Source organism: Telmatherina bonti (genome assembly GCF_933228915.1).
Source record: "Telmatherina bonti genome assembly, chromosome: 22".
In the NCBI taxonomy this organism is placed as follows: Eukaryota; Metazoa; Chordata; class Actinopteri; order Atheriniformes; family Telmatherinidae; genus Telmatherina; species Telmatherina bonti.
In genome coordinates, this window is record NC_136631.1 from 29,961,532 (window position 1) to 29,988,330 (window position 26,799).

The 26,799-nt window shown below is 42.6% G+C and overlaps 1 protein-coding gene across 1 annotated transcript in view; it reads left to right on the forward strand.

Moving 5' to 3' along the window:
* The window catches only part of kcnh5b (potassium voltage-gated channel, subfamily H (eag-related), member 5b), a gene marked incomplete at both ends in the record, with an annotated part of 155,339 nt that overhangs the window by 75,117 nt on the left and 53,423 nt on the right, over positions 1-26,799 (forward strand). Inside the window, 3 exons of the mRNA XM_079262133.1 lie at positions 9,205-9,404; positions 14,564-14,623; positions 18,224-18,416. Coding sequence (XP_079118259.1) covers positions 9,205-9,404; positions 14,564-14,623; positions 18,224-18,416 — 453 coding nt within the window. The remainder of the gene's footprint in view (positions 1-9,204; positions 9,405-14,563; positions 14,624-18,223; positions 18,417-26,799) is intronic.

Consider the following 26,799-nt stretch of genomic DNA (forward strand, 5'->3'; position numbering starts at 1 on the left):
CCAGGCCAGGCCAGGTCAGGTCAGGTCAGGTCAGGTCAGGCCAGGCCAGGCCAGGTCAGGTCAGGTCAGGTCAGGTCAGGTCAGGTCAGGCCAGGCCAGGCCAGGTCAGGTCAGGCAGTGCTACTTCAGTGTTACTTTAAACCAGCCTATGAATCAACGTGACATGATCGCAGAAGTTGTGAGATCAGTAAACGTCGGACCATTACGGTCTTTTTCTGTTTTTTCATGACACATCTTGGATCTTTACGTCACCAGGCTGATCTGAATGCATCATGGCACGGTACCATCTTCATCCCATGTAGTTCAGCCATGAACTTACATGACTGAACTAAAATTGAAGGCAGAGCCACAGAAAGGACTATGTCTCATGACGTGGTCCTTCAATTTATCTTCTTCATCCCATCTCAACTTCCGTTTAAACTCTGTCTTTCCCAGTTACAGTACGGCTTTTCCATGATTATGCTGATTGGAGTCTTTCTCCAGATAGCTCAGTGGACTAGGCAGGCCGTCTTGGACTGCATTGCACCAGTCCAAGACTGGTTAAAGTTACTCTGTCCTTGGAGATTGTGCCAAAATCTTTGGATAAAAAGTGTTTTATCTTATATGTCTGGACATGTTTCTTCTAATTTTAGGGTTATGCAGATAAAACAGGAAATTGAGAAAATTCAGTGTGATTTATCCCGTTTTTTATGTAAAATCAGTCCAATAAGGGTTGAGGCTATTACACGTGCTTATTCATATATGAATAATGTTGAGACAGAAAGACAATTTATCTGAAAGCCTCCTCATCATTCCTGCTCTGTCTGTGTCTACAGTATGTTGATCCGTGTTGCCGTTGTCTCTGGTTTCAGTTCCGTTTACTTGCAGCTCATTTCGGCTCGGTGATAAACATACCTGTCCATCCTCTGCATGCATTTTGTGTCTGTTTCAGTATGTTTTCAGTAGCCTGACAGAAGCATAGCCAAACTGTGGTGTGGGTTAGTGTTGCACAGCGTAGCACACATGTGACCAGCAAAAGGAAGAAAGAAGAAGAAGTCAAAAGGAAAGGCAGAATGTTTGGAGGAAGTGATGGAACTACAAACACACCTGTTACCTCATCTGAGCGCGCGGACCAAACCATCATGTATTGACTGAAACTGAATTCAGGAGTGAAGTCTGAACTAGATGTGTTGCCATGGCAATGTAAAGGATGTGAGGAGTATGTGGGCACTCATGTCTGATGACATTTTTAACACATCTTTACTGGTTCTGTTCAGGTTTGGGTGTGATCAGGTTCATGTTTGACCATAAATATGATTAGTTTATTCTACTGGTTCTATCGGTGCATAAACCAGTTGCAGCTGGTAAATTCTGGTCTTCAAGCACAAAAATTGAGCTAAACTGGTTCATGAGACCATTTTCATCATGGCTTATTGCAATTCAGGTGCACGGATTAGACGCGCAAATCCCAGCAGTTAGCAGCCGGGACGCTGATTTAAGCTTGTGTTGCACCTGTGGAACGATCAGAGAAGAAGAAGTCCTGCATGATCTAAGGTACCGAAAAGAGCAGTAGCTCTGGAAACAGCAGGATAGCTGACGTTCCACCTTGGAAAGGATCAGAGAAGAAGAAGTCCAGGATTGTGTAATGGCTGCAGTGCCTCTTTTTATGTTTCTTTCTGAACATCATTTTTATCATGATCACCGTCACTGTCAGATGTTGGAATGTAAAACTGAACTCCTCGCTCTAGAAGATGTATGTCTGGGAATGCGCCGTGTAATGGAGTACATAGGAAATGACATGAAAAAAAAAAAAAAAAAAAGCTGTAGAAATCCAACGTGACATTAAATAACGAGGCAGACTTCCTAACCAGGGAATTTTCTCTTATATCCTCCAGCACATCATTACAGGTTCATTTTCCTGCAGTTTCTGAGTCCAGTCTCAGACACATGAGGCTGTACTCTCACTTCTCCATCAACCACCTCATCGTATTCCTCCTAATTATTCATGCAGATATGCAACGTCTGTGGATACCAGTACAAACCAAGTGACAGCTTATAAACTCTCATCACAATGAGGAGAAACAGCATGACCAGCAGCAGCTTTGCGATGCGTTTATCGGAACTTAGTTGAACCGCCTTCACCTTTTGTCCCAGGTCTGGTGACGTTGCCATCATTCAGCTGTGAACACACAAACTTCAGTGCTGTGAATGCATCTGCATGATGGATGCAAAGCTGCTTTAGAGGACCACATTGTGTTTCTGTTTAGCTGTGTTTGGTGAGACTATGTACATGTAGGTGAGGCTGTCGCCCCATAGCAGCGCTGTGATGGATATTTTCTGGGTGTCTGAGGTGTGTCGGTGACTCAGAGTGACAGATTTCTGCCCCACACACTCATCCCTCTGACATGTGCTCCAGTGGCAGAGTGCTCACACACTGGAAATGGTAAATTAAAGTTTTTACATGTTTCTCATAAAAGCAGCAGTGTCGTGGTTATCACACACAAACTGAGCAGAAGGAATAAAGGAAGCAGCAGGTTGAACTTGGTTTTTGGCGTTGCTTCTGACATGTCGTAATATTCCACCATCCAGCTCTGTCTGTAGAAAGAGAAGTAATGACATTAAAACTGTGTAGTGAATGGAGGTAAAAGATCTTTTCCATCCGTCTTTAATCTACTGAAAGGAATCAAAAAGTTTGAATAGTTGTTCTCTTACCTCTTAAAACTTCCATCTCATTTCCGAACTGTTACAAATAAAGACAAAAGATTTTAGATTAACAGGATCAAATGAAGGAGAGGCTGGCTTGAAGTCCTGGAACACTTATCTGTTATTATTTACATGAGGTATAGATAAAATGAAGCCTAATTGCCCGACACATTACATCTGCAGCTGATAACAGACTGACAGACATAAAATCAGGCTTCTTGATGAGCGATGGATGTTTCATCTCACGCTTGCATCCGCTGCTGGCTTGACTTTACGGGGGGAAATCCAGTACAGCAGAGCTCTGCACTGGGCTCTTCTTTGGACCCATTATCTCCAGAAAGATTGTAGTACTATTTTAGTAGTTTTAGTTTTAGTTGATTTTAGTCAAAAACAGCCAGTTCAGAACAAGATTATCTAGATTTCAGATTCATCCCAGTAGTTAGGCAGGTAGAGGAGAGGCAGGTAGACCTTGATGAGTAACCAGTCCATTGCAGGACTAGCAGAGAGGGCTGGTGTTTTCACCCCAGTCGAGGCTCGAAACAGCAACCTTCTTGCTACGGTGCTAACCACAGCACAGTAAAAACTTCTACACGACTTGCCTGTTTTTCAAGTCTTTCAAAGATGGTGAGATACATCATCTCATTATCATCAGAAAACAGTAATTGTATCTCAGGAGAAGAAGAATGATCTAGTTTAAAAGCTTACAGTGATCGATCTGTAGAAGACTTCTTTTGAGTCTGAAGGGGAGGGAATACATGCTACTGTAACTACAGCGGGGATGGAAGACTGGGCTGGAAGGCAGGTGACTAGAGCAGGTCGTTTTACCAGGAGGCAGGTGACTAGACAGGTCGGTGTACCAGGAGGCAGGTGACTAGACAGGTCGGTGTACCAGGAGGCAGGTGACTGGACAGGTCGTTTTACCAGGAGGCAGGTGACTAGACAGGTCGGTGTACCAGGAGGCAGGTGACTAGACAGGTCGGTGTACCAGGAGGCAGGTGACTAGACAGGTCGGTGTACCAGGAGGCAGGTGACTAGACAGGTCGTTTTACCAGGAGGCAGGTGACTAGACAGGTCGGTGTACCAGGAGGCAGGTGACTAGACAGGTCGGTGGACCAGGAGGCAGGTGACTAGACAGGTCGGTTTACCAGGAGGCAGGTGACTAGACAGGTCGGTTTACCAGGAGGCAGGTGACTAGAGAGGTCGGTGTACCAGGAGGCAGGTGACTAGACAGGTCGTTTTTACCAGGAGGCAGGTGACTAGACAGGTCTGTGTACCAGGAGGCAGGTGACTAGACAGGTCGGTTTACCCGGAGGCAGGTGACTAGACAGGTCGGTGTACCAGGAAGCAGGTGACTAGACAGGTCGGTGTACCAGGAGGCAGGTGACTAGAGAGGTCGGTGTACCAGGAGGCAGGTGACTAGACAGGTCGGTTTACCCGGAGGCAGGTGACTAGACAGGTCGGTGTACCAGGAAGCAGGTGACTAGACAGGTCGGTGTACCAGGAGGCAGGTGACTAGACAGGTCAGTGTACCAGGAGGCAGGTGACTAGACAGGTCGGTGTACCAGGAGGCAGGTGACTAGAGAGGTCGGTGTACCAGGAGGCAGGTGACTAGACAGGTCGTTTTTACCAGGAGGCAGGTGACTAGACAGGTCTGTGTACCAGGAGGCAGGTGACTAGACAGGTCGGTTTACCCGGAGGCAGGTGACTAGACAGGTCGGTGTACCAGGAAGCAGGTGACTAGACAGGTCGGTGTACCAGGAGGCAGGTGACTAGAGAGGTCGGTGTACCAGGAGGCAGGTGACTAGACAGGTCGGTTTACCCGGAGGCAGGTGACTAGACAGGTCGGTGTACCAGGAAGCAGGTGACTAGACAGGTCGGTGTACCAGGAGGCAGGTGACTAGACAGGTCAGTGTACCAGGAGGCAGGTGACTAGACAGGTCGGTGTACCAGGAGGCAGGTGACTAGACTGGTCGGTTTACCAGGAGGCAGGTGACTAGACTGGTCGGTTTACCAGGAGGCAGGTGACTAGACAGGTCGGTGTACCAGGAGGCAGGTGACTAGACAGGTCGGTGTACCAGGAGGCAGGTGACTAGACAGGTCGGTGTACCAGGAGGCAGTTGACTAGACAGGTCGGTTTACCCGGAGGCAGGTGACTAGACAGGTCGGTGTACCAGGAGGTAGGTGACTAGACAGGTCGGTGTACCAGGAGGCAGGTGACTAGACAGGTCGGTGTACCAGGAGGCAGGTTACTAAAACCATTTGGAGAACAGTGAGAGAGCTGGAGAGGTTATATGCTGGATAACTGCAGCTGGTGAGTAGAGTTGGGCTGATGAGGTGGGAGTGGCTGGCAGGTAGAGTGGAGCAGGGGGGGTGGAAAATGCTGCAGCTCAGTGACAGGAAGGAGACGGCAGGCAGAAATTGTGGCACAAGAAGGTCACAAAGTTGGCAAAGCTGTGTTAAAACAAGACAATAGTCGCATAAACTTTGGGGTTTTTTTTAATTATTAAATGATTATTTGAAAATGTGAAAATCATCATTTCTACACAGTATCAATCAAAGTATGGATCAACACTCCTGGAGAATGTTGCTTAAGGTCAGAGAAACATCATTTATCGTTTATGTCGTTCTGCTTTCAGAGAAATTCCACTGAAGAAAAGAAACTGATATAAGATCAGAGGAGACCAACCAGGACAGGATGATTGGTTTTTATAATGTTTCTTTCTCTGTGTCAATGTGAAGCTAAACGTCCTGCAAAGCTTCTGTCCAGTTGATCAGAGCTTCACTTTGACAGTCTGAGCTTCTCTCCTCCAGGCTGCTCCATCAGCTAATCTATCTATAGCATCTTTCTTTTTAGAAAGACTCCATTCTCACCACCATCCTCTTTTTGGCCCTGAGACAGAGAAAACAGACGGATTTAAATAAAATCCAGCCGCTGGGGACAGCTTTTTAAATATAGGATTGTGAAGACAACTTGAAACGGTAGCCTGACTACATTTATTGAACTGTCGTGTGAGACGAGAACACGCTTCACCAGGCTGACGTGGGACGATGTTGGTTATCATCTCAGAGCCTCCTCCTGCAGCTTTACCATGTATGCTGTTTGAAAGTTCAGATCTTCACTATATCATTTTAAAACACGATTTAAAACCGTTTTTATGTTGTGTTGTTAAATATACAGTCTAACCTGGAAAATTAGCTCAAAAGGAAACTTGACTGTCTTTCGACAAGCTGTCTAGTGTCTACTAGAGACGGATCTCTCTTCAATGCCGGACTGAGAGGTTCAGAAGGTCCTTTATTCCAGCAGCAATTAGTTTAATATTAATCTTTAACGTAATCTATTTATCTTTTTTTAAAAGGAACTGTTGGAACAGATAGATAAAGTATCGATCTATCTATCTATCTATCTATCTATCTATCTATCTATCTATCTATCTATATATGTGTATATATATATATATATATATATATATATATATATATATATATATATAATTTAATGGAAAGTTTACAACTTTTTCTTTGTTTGAACACCAGAGATGTAAATTACAAGTTAATCCAGATGTGATGATGTATTAATTCCACAGATTCATTCATTCATTCATTTTCCGAACCGCTTATTCCAATTCAGGGTCGCGGGGAAGCTGGAGCCTATCCCAGCTGGCTTTGGGCGACAGGCAGGGTACACCCTGGACAGCTCGCCAGTCCATCGCAGTAATTCCACAGATGTTTGATGATTCAATGTTTGTCAACAATATGAAAGGTTCTGCCATCAAATCGGTTCAGTGAACTAATGATCAATATTAGATGATAAAATTGATTAGCGATAAGACAATCGGTGTGGACTGACAACCTGTCCAGATTGGACTTGACACCCGGCTGATAATTGCTGGGATAGATTCCAGTTTCCTGTGGCTCTTAAGTAAATAAGATCCATCCATCCATCCATCCATCCATCCCACCCACCTTTCCATCCATCCATCATTCCTCCATGCATACATTCATCCATTCATCCATCCATCCATCCATCCATCCCACCCACCTTTCCATCCATCCATCCATTCCTCCATGCATACATTCATCCATTCATCCATCCATCCATCCATCCATCCCACCCACCTTTCCATTCACCCACCCACCCACCCATCCACCCACCCATCCATCCATCCATCCATCCATCCCACCCACCTTCCCATCCATCCATTCCTCCATCCATCCACCCACCCACCCACCCATCCATCCATCCATCCATCCCTCCATCCATCCACCCACCCATCCATCCATCCACCCTCCCATCCATCCATCCATCCATCCATCCATCCATCCATTCCCCCACCCATCCATCAATCCATCCATCCATCCATCCATTCCCCCACCCATCCCACCCATCCATCCATCCACCCACCCATCCATCAATCCATCCATCCATCCATCCATTCCCCCACCCATCCCACCCATCCATCCATCCCACCCATCCATCCATCCATCCATCCATCCATCCATCAATCCATTTTCTGAGCCGCTTATTCTAATTCAGGTCACAAGGAAGCCAGACTTTATTCCAGCAATTAGCAGGTGAGAGTTAATTTCAAATCACAAAAATAAAATATCAACATCATTCCTGAGCTCGAGGTTACAGGACACATTTATAGGCTGTGTGTGAGATCTCCCACTGCGACGGCTAATACAGTATCGTCTTCTTCTCCTCTCTTCGATCTCTGTCCATATCTGTCTTATCTGTTTCTGCCATTAAAACGTCCAGTATGTTGATGTCAAGTTGCTGGTGTGTGTGATGTGGTGCCAGAAAGGTAAATGTAGCTCTAACATGATGTTTTGATCTAGCAATAAAATAAATCCAAGTGTGATGCTTATGGCATAAAGAGTTCGAAATTCTTACCAGGATGAAGGTGACTGAAGTCCAGAAAAGTATTTTTTTCTCTCTTAGCTCAACACAGTAAAATCCAACCTCCACCTTTCACGTTATCAACACAACCCTTCAGTCATCCAATTAGGAGTCTTGCTTCTGGTGGATGTAAGAGTTGTGTTTCTGGTTCTTTTATCCCACCTTACCAGTGTTATCAGAATCTTTCTCCATCAGCTAACAGGGTCCTAGGTTCAGGTCCAGGTTTAGGTCCAGGTTTAGGTCCAGGTTCAGGGTCTGCAGACTACCTGAATATCTTGAATGAGCAGTTTATTCCATCTTCCTCCAAGATTTATGTGCTCAGATTGTGAAAGAGTGGTTCAGAGAACAGGAAACATCGTTTTCCATGGAGGACCTTTGAGATGGTCTGGAGAAGTTTTTGTGCAGTGGTCAGCCTTTCCGCCATCGATTCAAGATGTTGGAGAAAAATTAAATGAATGCGGTGACGTTGCAGAAGCATGTGATGGTTCTGCAGTTATGCAGAAAAACGTCAGGACATAAACCCAGTTAGCATCCTGTGCTGATCAATCTTCCCACCATTCTGTCACTTGTCTTCTCTGCACTGTAAAACATGGCGACTTGGATTAACATAAAGTCGTTAATCTTAACAAAACTGAAGAGAAACTTTGCTTTACTGGAAGGGTGTGAGTTTAGATATATCTGCTTGAAGAAGGTTGATGTGATTAAATCTCAACTCATTGTTGGTGCAAACGTTGTTTTGTCAACAGGGTATTTATTGCAGGATTTTTAACTTTATGGCTGAGTCTAAAACCTGGTTGTGAGTCCATTCTACTGAGTTCTGGTCCCGTCACATCAGGAGTTTGAAAGATGAATGGATTTGTTTTAGCTTTATTCTAGAGTAATTTTATTCTCAAAAAATATAAGACTGATGAACCAAAAGGAAACTTTGAGCCATTATATTGTGTATGACTGAAAACTGGACGTTGCTTTAGGTTAAATTATTTAACCTCTTTTAGGTCATGATTTTTTATTAAATAGGAATATTGATCAAACAAATGAAACTGTAATATAAATGATTATTAAACTAACAAATTAAAAGTAATTAGGATCCAGTAAATTGCTGTAATATGTTGTTTAAATAGAAGCCTGCAGTAGTGTGTGGGGTTAAATTCAACACAATTTCTTAAACTTTTTCTACATAAAATCTGTTGTTTTCTTTGTTTTTTTTTTCATTTTTAATTTTTAACTTTTTTTTAATGAAGTATTATTATATTTATTTTTATGTTAATATTATTTACCACCATTTTTTTTTAAATCAATTTAATGACATTTTATTTTATTCCAGTCTTTTAAATTTTAATTTTATTTCTAATTTCTTTAACTACATTCATTTAGTTTTATCTAATTGTAAATAAATGTTGGCATTATGGGGTTAATAACAACTTGATTAAATTAAGTCTTAACCAGTGAAGATATTCCGTTCCCTGTTCATTTTCACTGTTCAAAGGCTTTTGCAGAGAAATGGAACTGAACCTGAATGCACACATATTCTTCTTGCCTTTACTATTATTGATTATTCATTCTGAATGGAACTAAGAATCTTTTTTAGATGAGCGGTTAATTCGTTCTTTTTCTCTGTCCAGCTCTTCTTTATGCCACCATTTTTGGAAACGTGACCACCATTTTCCAGCAGATGTATGCCAACACCAACCGCTACCATGAGATGCTAAACAATGTCCGGGACTTCCTTAAGCTCTACCAGGTTCCCAAAGGCCTCAGTGAGCGGGTCATGGACTACATTGTCTCCACCTGGTCCATGTCCAAAGGCATCGACACAGAAAAGGTGCGAATGAGTCAGTTGAATCCTTTCTCTTCTGTCTGCAGGCAGGCAGTTTTTGGTACAGCAGGGTGATGTTATAACCACAGGAAAGTGAAACATTACTCAGCACATCACTTCCTCCCACAGGTAGAAAGCATGTTTGTGTTGCCAACCTGCATTGTGAAGAGGTAAAGACCAGGAAGGATCCAGTCCAGTATAAAAACCAACCACAGCCAACATCCATCCATCCATCCATCCATCCATCCATTATACACCTTGGACAGGTCACCAGTCCTTCACAGAATGACTAAGAAACAGTCATGCTCACATTTGCTCCTTGGGACAATTCAGAGTAACCAGTTAACCTAACATGCTTGAATTTGGATGGTGGGAGGAAGCCGGAGTACCCGGAGAGAACCCACCCGTTCATGAGGAGAACATACAAACTCCACACAGAAAGACCACTGTTTGAACCTTCCCCAAGATGAGGTTTAAACTAGCAAGGCCACGGTGCTAACCACCATGCAGCCCAACAATCTCCAAGACAAATAAATATATGTGGAATTAAAGACAGAAAACATAAAATCAAATAAAAACACAGAGCTTGCATGATGAAAGCCAAGACATGCCAGGTCAAGCAGATCCAAAGCCCAATGAGAAGACATTCCAGGGATTCACAGCTGCAAGGCGTGCAAATTTGACACCAGGAACTTTTTATGCTTTGTGTTAAAAGACTAAAATCTAAACTGGGTGTCCTTGGAGGCACTGCGAGATAAAGTTTATATGTATACATCAAAATATTTGGAATATTTGTCATTTATTTATAGTATTAGATAAACTTTATGAATAGTTTTACATACTTTATAAAAATTTTATTTAGAGATTCACATTTTAGCTTTACTATATAGTGGGTTCATTCTAATTGCAATGTTACAATTATTCTAAATTGATCATTCTTCTCAGTTGAATTTAATTAAATTGCGTAAATTTCATTTTCTGGTTAAGGTTAAGGTTACAGAAATGTAATTCAGTTGGATGGAATCTGTAAACTTTAGTAGTTGGACCAAGTTATTTTTTCAGTGTAGATTGTATGAACATAACCGTCTAAAAAGTTTGGGTTGCCCACAAATAATTATTTCCATTTGATTTTGCTCAAATTAAGGAAAGTGTGTCTATCCTTGACTGTACATTTCCACCACATTTGCAGAAATTAAAAGGAAGTTCAGGAAATCTGTAAATACTCTGCAAATTAAATAAAAACACATCCTATGTACGGTGGCCCTGAAGTGTCACAGCAAAACAAAAGCCACTACACAACACATTAAGCCACAATGGAAGTCTTTTTTTTTTTTTTTTTTTTTTTTTTTTTTTTTTTTTAAATTTTAACTTCTCGGGACCACCGCAATGGAACTGACATCATCTGAAGTGAGCAGCGACGTATGTAACATCACGGGAAGTCAGCTGTTTTCAGTCCTTATAGATGATAAAGAGGAGATCGTTTGAAAAAGTCTGAGAAGAAAAGAAAACACTGAGGGCAATAAATAAAAATAATTTTAAAAAAAAATTAAAATAATGTCAGTATGCATGATCATTATTGTTTCAACGGTGTAAATCAAGAGTTATTGTATGTTCGTGGTATGTGGCTATTTACATCGACCAAACCAACCGTCTCAGCCTGTTGCCGTGATAGAGTCCCAGAAACGGAAAACTGGTCGTGGAAAAGACGGGGATGCAAAAAAACAAAGCAAAAAACAAACCTTTGCTGATTTCAGGGTGACCAGAAGTGTCATGTTTTGCCTTCCTGATCGGCTGGCACTCATCAGTTGAAACTCTATCCTAATTGCCTGTACTGTTTCATTCAGTTCACCTGGTTTTCATTTCTCACTACCTACTTAAACTCCCTCCAATCTCTTCCCCTCTGCCAGATAATCATCAGACTCATGTCTAGTTGTGTTCCAGCGTTCTACGGATTGTCCCCCAGTTGCCGACCTACTGCTTTACGTCCGAGGATTACCCACCTTGCCTTGACCACGACGGACACTTCTACTTTCTTGGATCTTCAGGTCACAGACCCTTGCTTTGTCTTTGGATCTCCGAGCCTTGTCTTTGCCATTCCGTTTACCTCCTGCCATCCATCTGGAGCCTGGTTTCTACAGCGGACCAGTCACCTGGATTGATCCTCTGCTCGTGCTCATTCGCCAATAAACTGGTCATTTGTTTATAGCTCCTTGTATGTGGCTGAATTTCCAGATCCTCACAGTAATTCATTACACAGAAGTACTCTTTTACCTGGATATGTCTTATCTTTGATAGCTTAAACATGAGTTTGACTGGAATGTAAAAATCTACCGGAATTTTGCGCTACGTAGCCTCATCCGATGCAGAGTAAAATACTGCAAGTGTTGATGACGCTGCAGACTGAAACTTAGTGAGCATCGCTGGTCTAGACTGGTCAAAATAGATCAATAAATTGGAGAAAGGAGCTTTAAATGCCATAATGAAGAGAGCAACAAACTATAGATAGCCTACTTTTTTCTACTATGGATTTTTAATAATTTTATTGAATAGCAACACAGACATAATAAAATGCAATATAGAGAAATATATTTTCAGTGATTAGTGTACATATCACAGTTGAGACAATGATAGGTAATACTTACATTAATAAACGTTTTAAATTTTATTCATTTTCATTTCTTTTTACCATCACTGACTGTTTCAAACGATCTCCCGTTTATCATCTGTGAGGACTGAAAACAGCTGACTTCCCGTGATGTTACGTACGTCGCTGCTCACTTCAGATGTCAATTCCATTGCGGTGGTCTTGAGAAAAAATAAAATAAAAAGCAATATCACTTCCGTTGTGGCTTAATGTGTTGTGTTGTGGCTTTTGTTTTGCTGTGACACTTCAGGGCCACCGTACCTATGGCTTTTGAAAACTGAATCCAGAGGAGTCATATGTAATGAAAAGAGACGGGTAGAAAGTTAAACCTTGAAGAACCCCAGATGTGAGTCGTTAGTTCTCATTGGATAATGAAATAGATCTAACAGCGTATGAAATTCTGCGCAGGTGTGTTGTAGCAGGGAAACATTCAAACCTGTAGGACCCTTGTAGGCCTTCATAGGACTGGACTGAGTAAGGACACACCAGACAAGAACATTTCTCTACACATGAGATGCAGTCAAGTGAAATGAAGGGCAAAAAAAGCGTGTAAAAATTCTGGTAAATACTTTTATGTAACTGAATAATAATTAACATACGTTTTCAATCTGAAAATGGAAATAATTCCTCATAAAGTCACATATCTAAATGTCTCTGACTTTATATATTCAGTAAATTCTATCAGCCGCCGAACTGCGTCAACAAAATCTCCCGTCTTTTTATCCTGCTCAACATTTGTCTTTTTATTGCAGGCTGTATTTTTCCATCCACTCTCTCTCATATTGATCAACTTCCTCAATCCCATTCCCTGAAACTTTGTAGAGATGATAATACCCAAAGATCCCTGAGGTGAATATAAATAGCTTGCAGTTAGAGTCAGGGGCCAATTAGTGGATGTAGTTACTCCTGGAGTCATTACAAGGTCCACAGTCAGCTGTTTTTACCAGTCCAAACCCAAAAAGAGACTTTAAACACTTTAAATAATGTCGAGATGACTGCTGTGTTCTGATCCTGCTGAAGGTTTAATGGGATTTCTTGTCCTCTTTCAAGTCAGTGCTGTTTATATTTAACCCAGAAGGAGTGTGGAAGGATTTAATAATCGAAATGCCTCAATTAAAACACTGTGACCTGCTACATCTGGCTTTTAGATGCAATGAGACGATGTTGTATTGTCATCCAGTCTCACTTTCAGTAAGTGGTGCTGTTAATGGCCCCTGCCTTCAGTACATGATGGAAAACTCCTGGACTGGTGGGGTTTTTGCTTTGTCAGGTTTAGACCTTCTTAGATTTCCACAGTTTGTTCTGGACTTCCAGCATGACTCTCTGAAGATTAACTTCATCATGATGTATCAGAGTATTCTATGCTTTGACTCAGGTCATATAGTATATGTAGTATTTTTATCCTGCTCCAGTTGTTATTTGTCTTTCTGTGTAAACCTGCCTGGATTCCCTGTTCCCCATCACATCATTGTCACCATGGTGGCCCTTCTCTGTCAGCCATTTAGCAAAAATAAACTCCGAACTCTCTACACTTTCCTGGCGTCCAGGTTTTACATGTTTTCCTGCTGCGATACAAATGTCTCACTTTATGAAGAGGCTGGTGCAGAACGCGACAACAAACTGCTGGAAATCCATTCCATTTAAACCAGGTGTGTGGCAGCAGGGAAACATGTACAACCTGCAGGACCTGGCCCAGGAGGTCTGGAGTTGGTGTTTCATGGCTTAAATAAAGTCTTCACTGAATTCACCTGCATCCCACCTGTAGACCTGGATCTGGGTCCTTCTTCTCCTTTATGGGATTCTCTTGCTAATTTTAGTTTAGGGTGGTGCAGCCAGATAATAAATACGGCCACATTTCACTTTCTTTAAAGAAACACTTGCTGTGTGACACTGAAACAAATGTAAGTAATGTCATGACTAAATGAAAAATGCCTGCATGGGTCCATTGAAAATAGGTTTCATATTTATTGTAAAGACTGCGAATCGAGGACCTGTCCAGGATGTACCTGCCTCTCACCCAATTATTGCCGGGATAGGATCCAGCTTCCTCTGAATTACACTAAGCAGTCAAGAAAATGGATGGATGGATTTACAGTAAAGATTCAAAAGCTGTCCAGTATCTTTATGTAACTTCCACTAATGATGGTGCTGCAATTTTTACATTTGTGATAAACAAACCTTATCTGGGAGCAGATTGTTTGGTTTCCAGCCTTGAAGTTGAAATGTTGGCCATGAACAAGAAAAAACTTCTTATTTCACTTCAGATTTTCCCCGTTAGAACTATATTTGTATTATTGGACTTCCATTTGAAATCACAAGAGGGATTAAGAACAAGCTGCAGCCCAAATAAAGGAGAATATGAGGAAACATAAAAGCCACAACAGTAAAATATGTCTGCCTGCCTCTTCAAATTGTTTAAATATCTTTTGCATAATTCAAAAATTAGAAAGAAAGGATATTATTATTTCATGCTGTTTTATCTGGAATTTTTTGATGCCATCTGGTTTTTCCACTGTCTCAGGTCTTATCCATCTGTCCCAAAGACATGCGAGCTGACATCTGTGTCCACCTCAACAGAAAGGTATGCGTCCGTTGCAGCTGAAGGATGAACACCGTTTCTCAGGAGGGAAACTGACAGTTGCATGTAGATGTAGATAAAAACAACCCAGAGAGGAAAACCTTGACTCCATTCTTTAAACTTCTGAACTAGCCTTTAAACTAGTTTCTGCCTGGTTTAACTCTTGAGTTGTGTGTTTATTTACTCACTTCTGCGTGTGTGGAGGGACAGATTGTCTCATTGTGAGTAGATGGAGTGCTGGCTGTTGAACGGATTGATAGAACACACAGGCTTCCTACAGTCTGCTGAATTTAAAGATGTCCAAAGTTTCCGATGTGAGCATGAAACAAATGTTGGAACATTTTTGTTTTCATTTGTTATGTGCAGTGGCCGTCCAGCAAACTTACTGAAACTGTGAAGCGGTTCAGAATATTTACAGCCGGACATTCGGTTACGTCGTGATAACATATTGTAGAGGAATGTTTTTATTTTTTTACTAATGCAGATCAGTTTAAAATTTTACATTTTTACTGATTCAAGAGTTTATCTTCCTTCAGTTACCATAAAAAGCCTGTCTAAAATAAATATAAAATAAATAGAAATGTGGTTTGATATGACAGGAGTCTAACCCTAAAATTGATGCATTTTTTGCATTTAGACTTTGCTTTTCCTTATTTCGACTCACCTGTCATCCGTCCATCCATCCATCTTCTACTGTTTATCCGGGGGTCAGGTAGTGGGGGCTCCGGGGGTCACGCTAATCCCTCCAGCGTGTCCTGGGTCTTCCCCGGGGTCTCCTCATGGAGGGCCATGCCTGAAACACCTCACCAGTGAGGTCCAGGAGGCATCCTGACCAGATGCCCAAGCCACCTCAACTGGTTCCTCTCGATGCAGAGGAGCAGCGGCTCTACTCTGAGCCCCTCCCGGATGACCAAGCTCCTCACCCTATGTCTGAGGGAGAGCCCGGCCACCCTGCGGAGTAAACTCATTTCAGCCGCCTGAGATTTTGTGCTTTCTGTCATGACCCCACAGCTCATGACCATAGGTGAGGGTAGGAACATAAATCGACTGGTAAGTCGAGAGCTTTGCCATATCTGGCTCAGCTCCTTCTTTACCACGACAGACCGGCACAGAGTCCGCATTACTGCAGATGCCGCACCAATCCACCTGTCAATCTCACGCTCCATCCTTCCCTCACTCGTGAACAAGACCCCAAAATATTTAAACTCCTCCATTTAAGGCAGGAGAGTGCAAACCATCCTATTCTGGCTGAGGACCATGGTCTCAGATTTGGAGGTGCTGATTTTCATCCCACCCGTGTCACACTCGGATGCAAATTGCTCCAGCGAGAGCTGGAGATCATGGCCAGATAAAGCCAACAGGACCACGTCATCCGCAAAGGGCAGAGACCCAATCCTGAGTCCCCAGATCCCCTCAACACCTCGTTTGTGCCAAGAAGTTCTGTCCATGCAAGTGATGAACAGAATCGGTAATAAAGGGCAGCCTTGTCGGAGTCCAACCCTCACTGGAAACAAATCCAACTTAGTGCCAACAATGTGAGCCAAGCTCTGGACCCTGTCGCACAGGGACCGAACAGCTCGTACAAGGGGGTCGGGTACCCCTCACTCCTGGAGTACCCTCCACAGGAGTCCCCAGGGTACACAGTCGAATGCCTTCTCCAGGTCCACGAAGCACATGTAGACTGATTGGGCAAACTCCCATGCCCCCTCCAGGACCCCAAAGAGGGTATAGAGCTGGTCCACTGTTCCGCAACCAGGACGAAAACCACACTGCTCCTCCTCAATCCTAGATTTGACTATCCGGCGGACCCTCCTCTCCAGGACCCCTGAATAGAACTTACCGGGGAGGCTGAGGAGTATGATTCCCCTGTAGTTGGAACACACCCTCCGGTCGCCCTTCTTAAAAAGGGGGACCACCACCCCAGTCTGCCAGTCCAGCGGCACTGCCCCCGATGTCCACGCTATGCTGCAGAGACTAGCCCCTCAGCATCCAGAGCCTTAAGGTACTCTGGGTGGATCTCATCCATTCCTGGAGCCTTGCCACCAAGGAGCTTTTTAACCACCTGGGTGACCTCAGCCCCAGAAAAAGGAGAGTCCTGAGTCTCCTAGTTCTGCCCCCTCATCGGAAGACATGTTGGTAGGATTGAGGAGGTCTTCGAAGCCTTCCCTCCACCGACCCACAACATCCCGAGTTGTGGTCAGCAGCTCCCCATCTCCACTGTGCACAGTATTGATGGAGCACTGCTTCCTCCTCCTGAGTCACCGGATGGTGGACCACAATTGCCTCAAAGCTGTCCGGAAGTGATTCTACATGGCCTCACTGAACTCCTCCTATGCCCGAGTTTTTGCCTTGGCGACAGCCGAAGCCACATCCCGCTTAGCCCGTCGGTACCGATCAGCTGCCCCCAGAATCCCAAAGGCCAAGAAGGCCCGATAGAACTCCTCCTTCAGCTTGATGGTATCCCTCACTGCTGGTGTCCACCAACAACTTCTGGGATTAACAACACGACAGGCACCAAAAAAAACCCACAGCTCCGGCTGGCCGCCCCAACAATAGAGGCATGGAACACAGCCCACTCGGACTCAATGTCCCCTGCCTCACTTGGGACATGGTTGAAGGTGGGAGTATAAACTCTCTCTGACTGGGGACTCTGCCAGACATTCCCAGCAGACCCTCACAACACGTTTGGGCCTGCCAGGCCTGACCGGCTTCCTCCCCCACCATCTAAGCCATACCAGTTGGTGATCAGTAGACAGCTGATCACCACCTTCTTCAGTGTCTAAGGCATGTGGTTGCAGGTCAATTGATACGACCAGGGAGTCTTGATGCTAGGTGTACATATGGACACTCTTTTGTTCAAATATGGTGTTCATTATGGACAATCCATTACGAGCACAAGGGGGTCCCTGCCTCTTGAGGCCGCCCAGCTCACATTGCACCCGACCCCTAAGGCTCCTCTCGCAGAAGGAAAGCCTATGGGAGGATGGGCCCATGTAACCCTTTCGGGCTGAGCCCGACCGGGCCACCTGTTTTAGTTTGCCACGTAGCACAAAGGCTGGAGGCATAGAGGAAGGTCTACTGATCTGATGAGTCCGGATTGTCCAGAGTGACGGAGCATCAGGGAAGAAGAGAGGAGGATGAAGTGACATGATGTCTAGTGTCTCCTACACAAGCCTGTAGGGGCAGTTCATGATCTGTAGTTGCTGGATTTGGTCAGGTCTAGGTTCAGGTCCAGGTTCATTATCCTGAATGAGCAGTTTATTCCATCTTCCTCCAGGATTCATTGAGTGGTGACTTTTTTTCTTTTTTTTTTTTTTTTTTTTACCAGAGGGGCATAATAATACTCTAAGAAATGTGGTTTCTGATTAACATTTTTCAGTCAAGGACTGCGGGTCACTGGCAAGTGAAATGATATAAAAGCACAAAAAAACAAAAAAAAACAAATGAAGGCTTCCTCTGCAACTCAAATGCAAATGTCTGGAAGAAAATGTGTTTTTCTTATGACTTAAACCAAAAAGAAGAAATCCAAGTATTAAGATGAGATCAAATTTCTGGTTTAGGTAAGAGAATGTTTTCTGATTGATGTCCTTCCTTCTTACTCAGGTGTTCAACGAGCATCCAGCCTTCAGGTTAGCCAGTGATGGCTGCCTGCGCTCCTTGGCTGTGGAGTTTCAGACCATCCACTGTGCTCCAGGAGATCTGATCTTCCACGCCGGCGAGAGTGTTGACACTCTCTGCTTTGTAGTATCAGGGTCTCTAGAAGTCATCCAGGATGATGAAGTTATCGCCATCTTAGGTATGTTGTTGCATAAGCGTGAAAGTGAATTACAAACCCACATGACTGATTCATGTGTTTGTTCAATTAAGCTTCAGTTTTCAGTGTCACACATAAAAAAGACTTAATGTGAAGCTAGCACTGGGAACTGTGCAGGGTGGACCTGCCTCTCGCCCAATGGTTGCCAGCTTCCCCGCAAGCCGGAAGCTAGAATGTGTTTCATGCTGTTTCTAGATGTAACTTCTCTCCTTTGCAACTGACGAGAGACAGAAATACAGGAGACAAGACTTGTTCACCATTGATAACTGTGCAGGATTTAAACATCATATCAAAAATGTTAAAAAGCAGGAAAAAAACATGAAATGGAATCTGTTGGGTTCAATAGATGCTGTACATAGATGCAAAGCATATGCATATACAGGGAAATGCAGACACACAGATAAACAATGAACAGGTGACTTGAAGGACCTACTGACTGGTCAGGTGAGTCAGAGACACCTTGTTGCCTTACCAACTATGGACATATACTGGGCTGCAAGAAACAAGGACAGAATAACAACAGATGATCAAGCAGTGTCTTTTTATCACGACTTTTCTGAAGCTTGTAAAGCAAAATCAAGAACCTGCAGACACACAGATACACTTTTGTGGACTCAGCTGTAATTAGGTTCTCCTTCCAAATGGCAAACCAATCTCCTTTTCCACAATAAAGGAAATTAACTAAGACACTCCTGGCAACCATTGCCTCTATCAGCCTACCTGTAACCAGGAAAAGGGTATCATCGGCCTTGAAAAGGTCTGATCCATCCAGCGTAAAAGGCTCATATGGCAGGCATCATTATACTGTATTCTAGTAAGAAGAAAAAGATCACACTCAAGAACAATTGCGAATTGAAAAGAAAATCCTAAAATCAGATGAGGAATTTCGTAGATCCAAATCAGAAGTGTGCTGAAGCAGTTACTGCTGACTAATTTCCTCACAAAAAGGCTGAGTCAGATATTTTCTAGACTATTTGAATTTGGAAATAAACCAAAAAGGTTTTTAGCTCATCTTGCAAGACACTACTCAAATATTTTTCATTTCTGCTACATCTGATGAGGATTATCAAACAATGGAAAATCAATGAATGTCTTCAGAAATTGTTATGAAATACTGTAGAGCTTGACAACTATGAACTCACCAGTAGTAATTTCTTAGATGATTTGCCTCAGCTAACAGGTGAACAAGCTCTCCTACAGTAACAGGAATTGAAAAAGAAATCTCCCTCCAATCAGATAAAGGTCCAGGGACTGACGGATTCTGGGTACAGTTTTATAAAAAAAGAAAAAAAAAACAGGGAGTGGTTGATTTAGTTTGAATGTTATTGGACATTTAATATTTAGTATAAGCCTACCTGACATGTTTCGAACCAGTCCATATGTGGTATTCCTGGGAAAACCAGTCTATGGACTGGGAAAAGGCCAACACCAGTGTTGGTTTATAGATGCAGTGGAGATCAGAAAGGGAGCCCACACAGCCAAGTATCGGTAAAATGAGATATTCCTGCTTTCCCAAATCTGGAGCAACATCTTCCAATGGCAAGCCTTCAGCAGAGATGACCAATCCTTTGGATGAGCTGGGGGGGTTGGTGCCACCCTGCCACCACCTCAACAAAAATTAATTTGATTTATACACGTCTGCGCCATCTAGTGACGCGTCTGATGAAGACGGAAGCCGACCTTCAAAACATGTCAGGTAGGCTTGTGCTAAAGATAAAGCATCTCATAAGATCTAAATTAACAATTGAATTTATGGACACTATAAACATTGTTAGATTATTACAAAGTGTGTACCCAGCTTATGTTATAGTTACCCCCCCCCAAAAGGAAAAGATCCAGAACTATGTGCTTCTTATTGCCTGATTAGTAAACATTATAGGACTTTAAATTAATTTTATTTAATATCTTAATTTTCACCAATTCCCAGTTCTATGGTAATGACTGATGCAGAGAAAGCATTTGATCATATTGAGCAAAAATTAATGCTTGAAGTGTTGAAAAGATTTTACTTTGTTTCATGGGTACAACTTTTTACCAAATCCTAACTGCCTTAGTCTCAAAAAATGGTCTTATTTCTGCCCAATTTCTCAACAGGGGCACAATGTAAGGGTCCCAAAAAGCATTGCCCAAAATGTCAGAAAAAGCACATCATGAAAGTGTAGAAACATTTTTAACAATATTTGAGAGGTTTTTCAAAATGTAGGTTTTTCCAGTTACCTCTTTTTTTTGCAATAAAATGTAGGTTTTGTGCATTTCTAGGGGTGATGGAAACGCAGCTCCATAGAAATACAGCAGGGGCCTCTTGGGAATGTGAAAAGAATCAATGCTTTTTGCAAACTGTATGTGCTGAGGTTATCACAGCAATCAAGCAGCAACTACAGCCTAATACAACATTATGTTTATTGGGACGTATCCCTGAATCATTAAGGTCTCGTAATAACACTGGATATGTTTTGCAAGTTGGCCAAAAGTTGTCATGACTAATGGGTAGAAGATAAACCTCCGTCATCATGCTGGTGGAAATCTTTGGTGTCAGACTATATTACTCTGGAAAGATTAAGATTTGCTTTTAAAGGTCAGAAGGACCTTTTTATCGCAAAGTGTTGTGTACATGGGAACCTAGACTGATCCTGCCTGAAACTTAATAAGGACATTAAACAACACTGCTGTGGATGTATTTCTGGATTTGCTGCATTCTTACATAATCTGTGTGCACTGTGCTCGACTTTTATTAAACCTTATTGGAAGCGAGTGAAGGGACGTCAGGCTGAAGCTACTGGAAATGGCGAGACTTTCCTGATATTAGAGTTTCTCATCTGCAGCACCAGCAGCTAGTGGAAGAGCTGAAATCTGAATTGGCTGATGCTGCAAGTTAGGTTGGGAAAAACGTTGATGCTGGACTTTGTTCCATTTCTAGATGATCTTTGTTCATTCCAGCCGGTACTGCTCTGGTCATCTGTGTTACTGGTCTCTAATAATATTCAGTTTCTGAGATCATTGCAGACCTATCATTGGAGTTCAATTCAACCATGCAGTGGGCCATCTTAAAGGCAGTTAATGAAGATTTAACTAAATAGTTTAGAATGGAAGTAAAACAAAAGAATCCACCCATTCATTGTGTGCAACTATTGAACTAATGCAACCTATTCTTAGTTATCTTGAACAGTGGTTTTGTTTGCAGTTTATCTTGCAAACGTCCCAAATCATCATCATCATCAAGTTATAAAATGTCTGCAGAACAGCAGCTGGATTTTCTGTTATAACTGAAAGAAAAAACAAGAGCTACACCTCATGAGAGGGAGGACTGGAAAATAGTTTAAATGAAATATTAACATAGTGGACCTTTGTTATCTCTCAAGCCTTTTCCATTTATGTTTCCTTAAGGCCATGAAAAGCAGTTATCAGACAGTCAGAGGTTCATAACAAGAACATTAAATGTTTAATAAACGGCTTCATCTCACTGAGGACATTAATCAGTAAATCATCTGCTAGCTTTTGTGAGCAGCTGCTGTTGCTGTGGACAAACACAGTGATTCAGCAGAATCTACCTTTTCTACTGCTTCTCTTCCAAATCTGAGCAGTTCATTGTCAGCAGGACTCACTGACAACATAAAACACCTCAAATCTAAGAATCTGAAAAATAAATTACTGACATCATCAATTTGGAAAACAAATGTCAAGTTGATGGTGTTATCACAGAAATGAAGCTTAGTCACTCTTATTGTTTCTGTTCCAGTTGTAGAGAATAGCAAACATGACTGGTAATATGATGAAGAGGGGGATGAGGAGCAGCAGCAGATGTGAGGACAGGATGCTGGAAGGAAGGAAACATGTTGGCGAAATAGCAGAGCATGAAGGACAGAGCAAAGTGAGCAGGAGCGTTTCGGCTTGTGCTACAAAGGACTCTTTACTCTAAAATTTTGTCTCCTCCTCTCTTGCTGACAGCTGGTCCGCTCTCAGCGAGGTCCCCTTTCCTCTTGAAAAGAAGGCAACTCATAAAATACCAACCAGGAGAGGGAGGAAGAACAGGGGAGGTAGCGGCGTAACAGGGGCAAATGAATGAATGATAGTGCGTGGTGATGCTGAGAACCAAAAAGCAACACAAGAAAGAGGTGATTGATATCTTATTGCATCGATGAAAAAGAAAATAGACATTAGAGGTGAAGGAGCATAACTGTAAAGTCGGATTTGTTTCCTGATCAGGGACTGTAAACCTGCTGTGACACCAAAGCAGAATAGATGTAAACATTCAGGTTTTTCTGCTCGTCTTGCTTCTCCTTCTGTGTGGTGGAGGTCTGTGTGGTATAGTTGTATGGAGGTCTTCTGGTCAAGATGTATGGAGGTCTGCTGGTCTAGATGTATGGAGGTCTACTGATCTAAATGGATGGAGGTCTGTGTGGTCTAGATGTATGGAGGTCTACTGGTCTAGATGTATGGAGGTCTACTGGTCTAGATGTATGGAGGTCTACTGATCTAAATGGATGGAGGTCTGTGTGGTCTAGATGTATGGAGGTCTACTGGTCTAAATGGATAGAGGTCTGCTGGTCTAGATGTATGGAGGTCTTCTGGTCTAGATGTATAGAGGTCTACTTATCTAAATGGATGGAGGTCTGTGTGGTCTAGATGTATGGAGGTCTGTGTGCTCTAGATGTATGCAGGTCTACTGGTGTAGATGGATGGAGGTCTGTGTGGTCTAGATGTATGTAGATCTACTGGTCTAGATGTATGGAGGTCTACTACACTAGCTGGATGGAGGTCTGTGTGGTCTAGATGTATGCAGGTCTACTGGTGTAGATGGATGGAGGTCTGTGTGGTCTAGATGTATGTAGGTCTACTGGTCTATATATATGGAGGTCTACTACACTAGCTGGATGGAGGTCTGTGTGGTCTAGATGGATGGAGGTCTGTGTGGTCTAGATGGATGGAGGTCTACTGGTCTAGATGTATAAAGGTCTACTGGTCTAGATTGATAGAGGTCTGCTGGTCTAGATGTATGGAGGTCTGTGTGGTCTAGATGTATGGAGGTCTGCTGGTCTAGATGTATGGAGGTCTACTGGTCTAGATGGATAGAGGTCTGCTCGTCTAGATGTATGGAGGTCTGTGTGGTCTAGATGTATGGAGGTCTGCTGGTCTAGATGGATGGAGGTCTGCGTGGTCTAGATGTATGGGGGTCTGCTGGTCTAGATGTATGGAGGCCTGTGTGGTCTAGATGTATGGAGGTCTGCTGGTCTAGATGGATGGAGGTCTGCTGGTCTACATGGAAGGAGGTCTACTGGTCTAGATGTATGGAGGTCTGCTGGTCTAGATGGATGGAGGTCTGCTGGTCTACTTGGAAGGAGGTCTACTGGTCTAGATGGATGGAGGTCTGCTGGTCTAGATGTATGGAGGTCTACTGGTCTAGATGGATAGAGGTCTGCTGGTCTAGATGTATGGAGGTCTGTGTGGTTAGATGTATGGAGGTCTGCTGGTCTACACGGAAGGAGGTCTACTGGTCTAGATGTATGGAGGTCTGCTGGTCTAGATGTATGGAGGTCTGCTGGTCGGGATGGATGGAGGTCTGCTGGTCTAGATGTATGGAGGTCTGCTGGTCTAGATGGATGGAGGTCTGCTGGTCTAGATGTATGGAGGTCTGCTGGTCTAGATGGATGGAGGTCTGCTGGTCTACACGGAAGGAGGTCTACTGGTCTAGATGTATGGAGGTCTGCTGGTCTAGATGGATGGAGGTCTGTGTGGTCTAGATGTATGGAGGTCTGCTGGTCTAGATGGATAGAGGTCTGCTGGTCTAGATGTAGGGAGGTCTGTGTGGTTAGATGTATGGAGGTCTGCTGGTCTACACGGAAGGAGGTCTACTGGTCTAGATGTATGGAGGTCTGCTGGTCTAGATGAATGGTGGTCTGTGTGGTCTAGATGTATTGAGGTCTACTGGTCTAGATGTATGGAGGTCTGCTGGTCGGGATGGATGGAGGTCTGCTGGTCTAGATGTATGGAGGTCTGCTGGTCTAGATGGATGGAGGTCTGCTGGTCTACACGGAAGGAGGTCTACTGGTCTAGATGTATGGAGGTCTGCTGGTCTAGATGAATGGTGGTCTGTGTGGTCTAGATGTATGGAGGTCTGCTGGTCTAGATGTATGGAGGTCTGCTGGTCGGGATGGATGGAGAAAGAAAGAAAATGTGTTGTCATTGTTGTTAGTTTATTGAATAAAATCCAGATTGTTACATAACCCAGGAAAATTTTTAAGATAAAAAAAAAAATCATATTCATCATAAATATTCGATGATAAATGAACAAAATCTTCAGTTACAATAAAGAAAGTTAGACAAGCAAACAGCATGGAGCTGTTTTCTAGAACAAGGAAGATACAAGGCATTGCACAGGTTGTGTCAGGTTTATATGTAACTTTACACACTCAGGCCCGGATCTACTATCGGTTTGCATGTAGTAAAACATGTGCAAACTCACTGCACTTCCACAAAAAGCAGTACAAACTGATTTACTAACACTGCTTTGAAGATTACAAAATAGTGTGTCTGCATTTAGTTCATACCTCTGCCACAATGAATCTTTAACACGGGACGTTCTCACTACTTTCGTGTGTTTTCGACGAGAAAATGTAAATATACCCCGATGTGATCTATCAAACCTGAGATCTATGTTGCTGATAGAAACTGTGTCTATATTTAACATGTTTCAAAAGGACGTGCAGGCAGTCTGTGTGTGTAATTAGTTGTGATTATTGTCACAAGGAGGAGACATGGAAACAAAGCAAGGAGATGCAGAGAACATGCTTTTCACCCTTGTGTAAATGTTTTTGGGATGAACGAGGAAACAATCATGAACATATGGCTGATCCAGCATATTGCAGCTGTAGGAGGACCTCAGCATGGATGAGGAGAGGAGTCACCCATACCTGTAAATGACAGATATTGTGTGTAACAGCTGGAATCCCCCAGTCCTGCTTTTCATATATGTGCTGCCCAAGTCCTGAATGTCCTGTTGCTGGATGGCCATGGTTATGTGTTTCAGTCGCTGGATATCTCAGAGTAATAGGAGCAAACAAATGCGCCTATGTGCAAAACATCCTGTCAGTTCATGATTCTTTCATTTTGTAAAAAGGTGTCTTTAAAGTTGATGACGGCTGGCTTGTAGGTGGGTCAATTTATGAAATCCTTAGTAAAAAAAAAAAAAAAAGAGGCCTTTATTACAAACAAGAGACAACAGATGTTTTGTTATATTCTGATTTTCCTTGTGTTCACCTTGTAATGTCTTTTTCCATCTTTTTACTTCATCTCCTGATCGCTTCTTAAGAGTCAACAAACCCTCCACAGCCAGTTTAGATGAGCCAACATAAAAAGCATGAGCAGCATAGAGTAAGTGTACAACAATAACACAGAAATCTGGTGAAAATACTGACAACTAAGAAATAAACAGTTCACTTCCCCATCAAGCAGCAACGTTAATGTGGTGCACAGTAATGAAACTCATTTGCCACTAAATCAAAGAGGCAGCTTTGAAGTCAGTGCTGAGAGGATTTCTTGGCTAGTAATTTATCATTAGATGAAGTTGGAGAAACCATCTGAGTTGTGAGGCTTCAGAAAAACCTGCAGTGGCCTGATAGAAGTCTTCCCACCTTTATCATCAGCAGAATGCAGACCAACTCATTTGCTATATCTGTGGTCATATGAAATGGAAAAGGATGGCTGGAGGTCCAGATTGCCCACCGCCTATACTGAGGATAATTCCCTGTGAATGTTCTGTTTCTAACCATAGATTTGTAGACCGCAGCTTTCCAACCAAAGTGGGTTGCTGTACTCTGTGAAGGAGAACTCCAGTTAAAAGTCACACAGAGCGACACAAAGACTTAACTTTGTTAAAAGTAGAACTTTAATCTAAACAATTATAAGAATTATAAGAAGAGCATATTGAGAATTTTAGACTACTGAACAGACTTTTTTGCACTGGTGTCTGGACAAGTTCAGCTAACAATGCTCTCCTGATGGATTATGAGTTACAAATATTTTATAATATATTATAATATATTATATATATATTATATATTTTATAATATATTATAATATATTATAAAACATTGTGGAGTACCTTAAACCAGCCAAAGGTGCTAATTTATATCCTGTCTTGCAGCTTTGCAACAGCCTTAATAGAAAAAAAAAATACAGTGTTTGAATTGTCCAGTACAACTGGGTTTGTCCTTTTTAAAACTGGTTTAAATTTTATTCAAAGAACTAACATGAAATTATCTAAAATAAATTTAATAAACAGTTGAGTTCACCATTAAATGATCTTTTATTTATTTTCTGGCATTTAGAAGAATTGTTAATACAAATTGTGTAGAGCTGTTTAATTGAG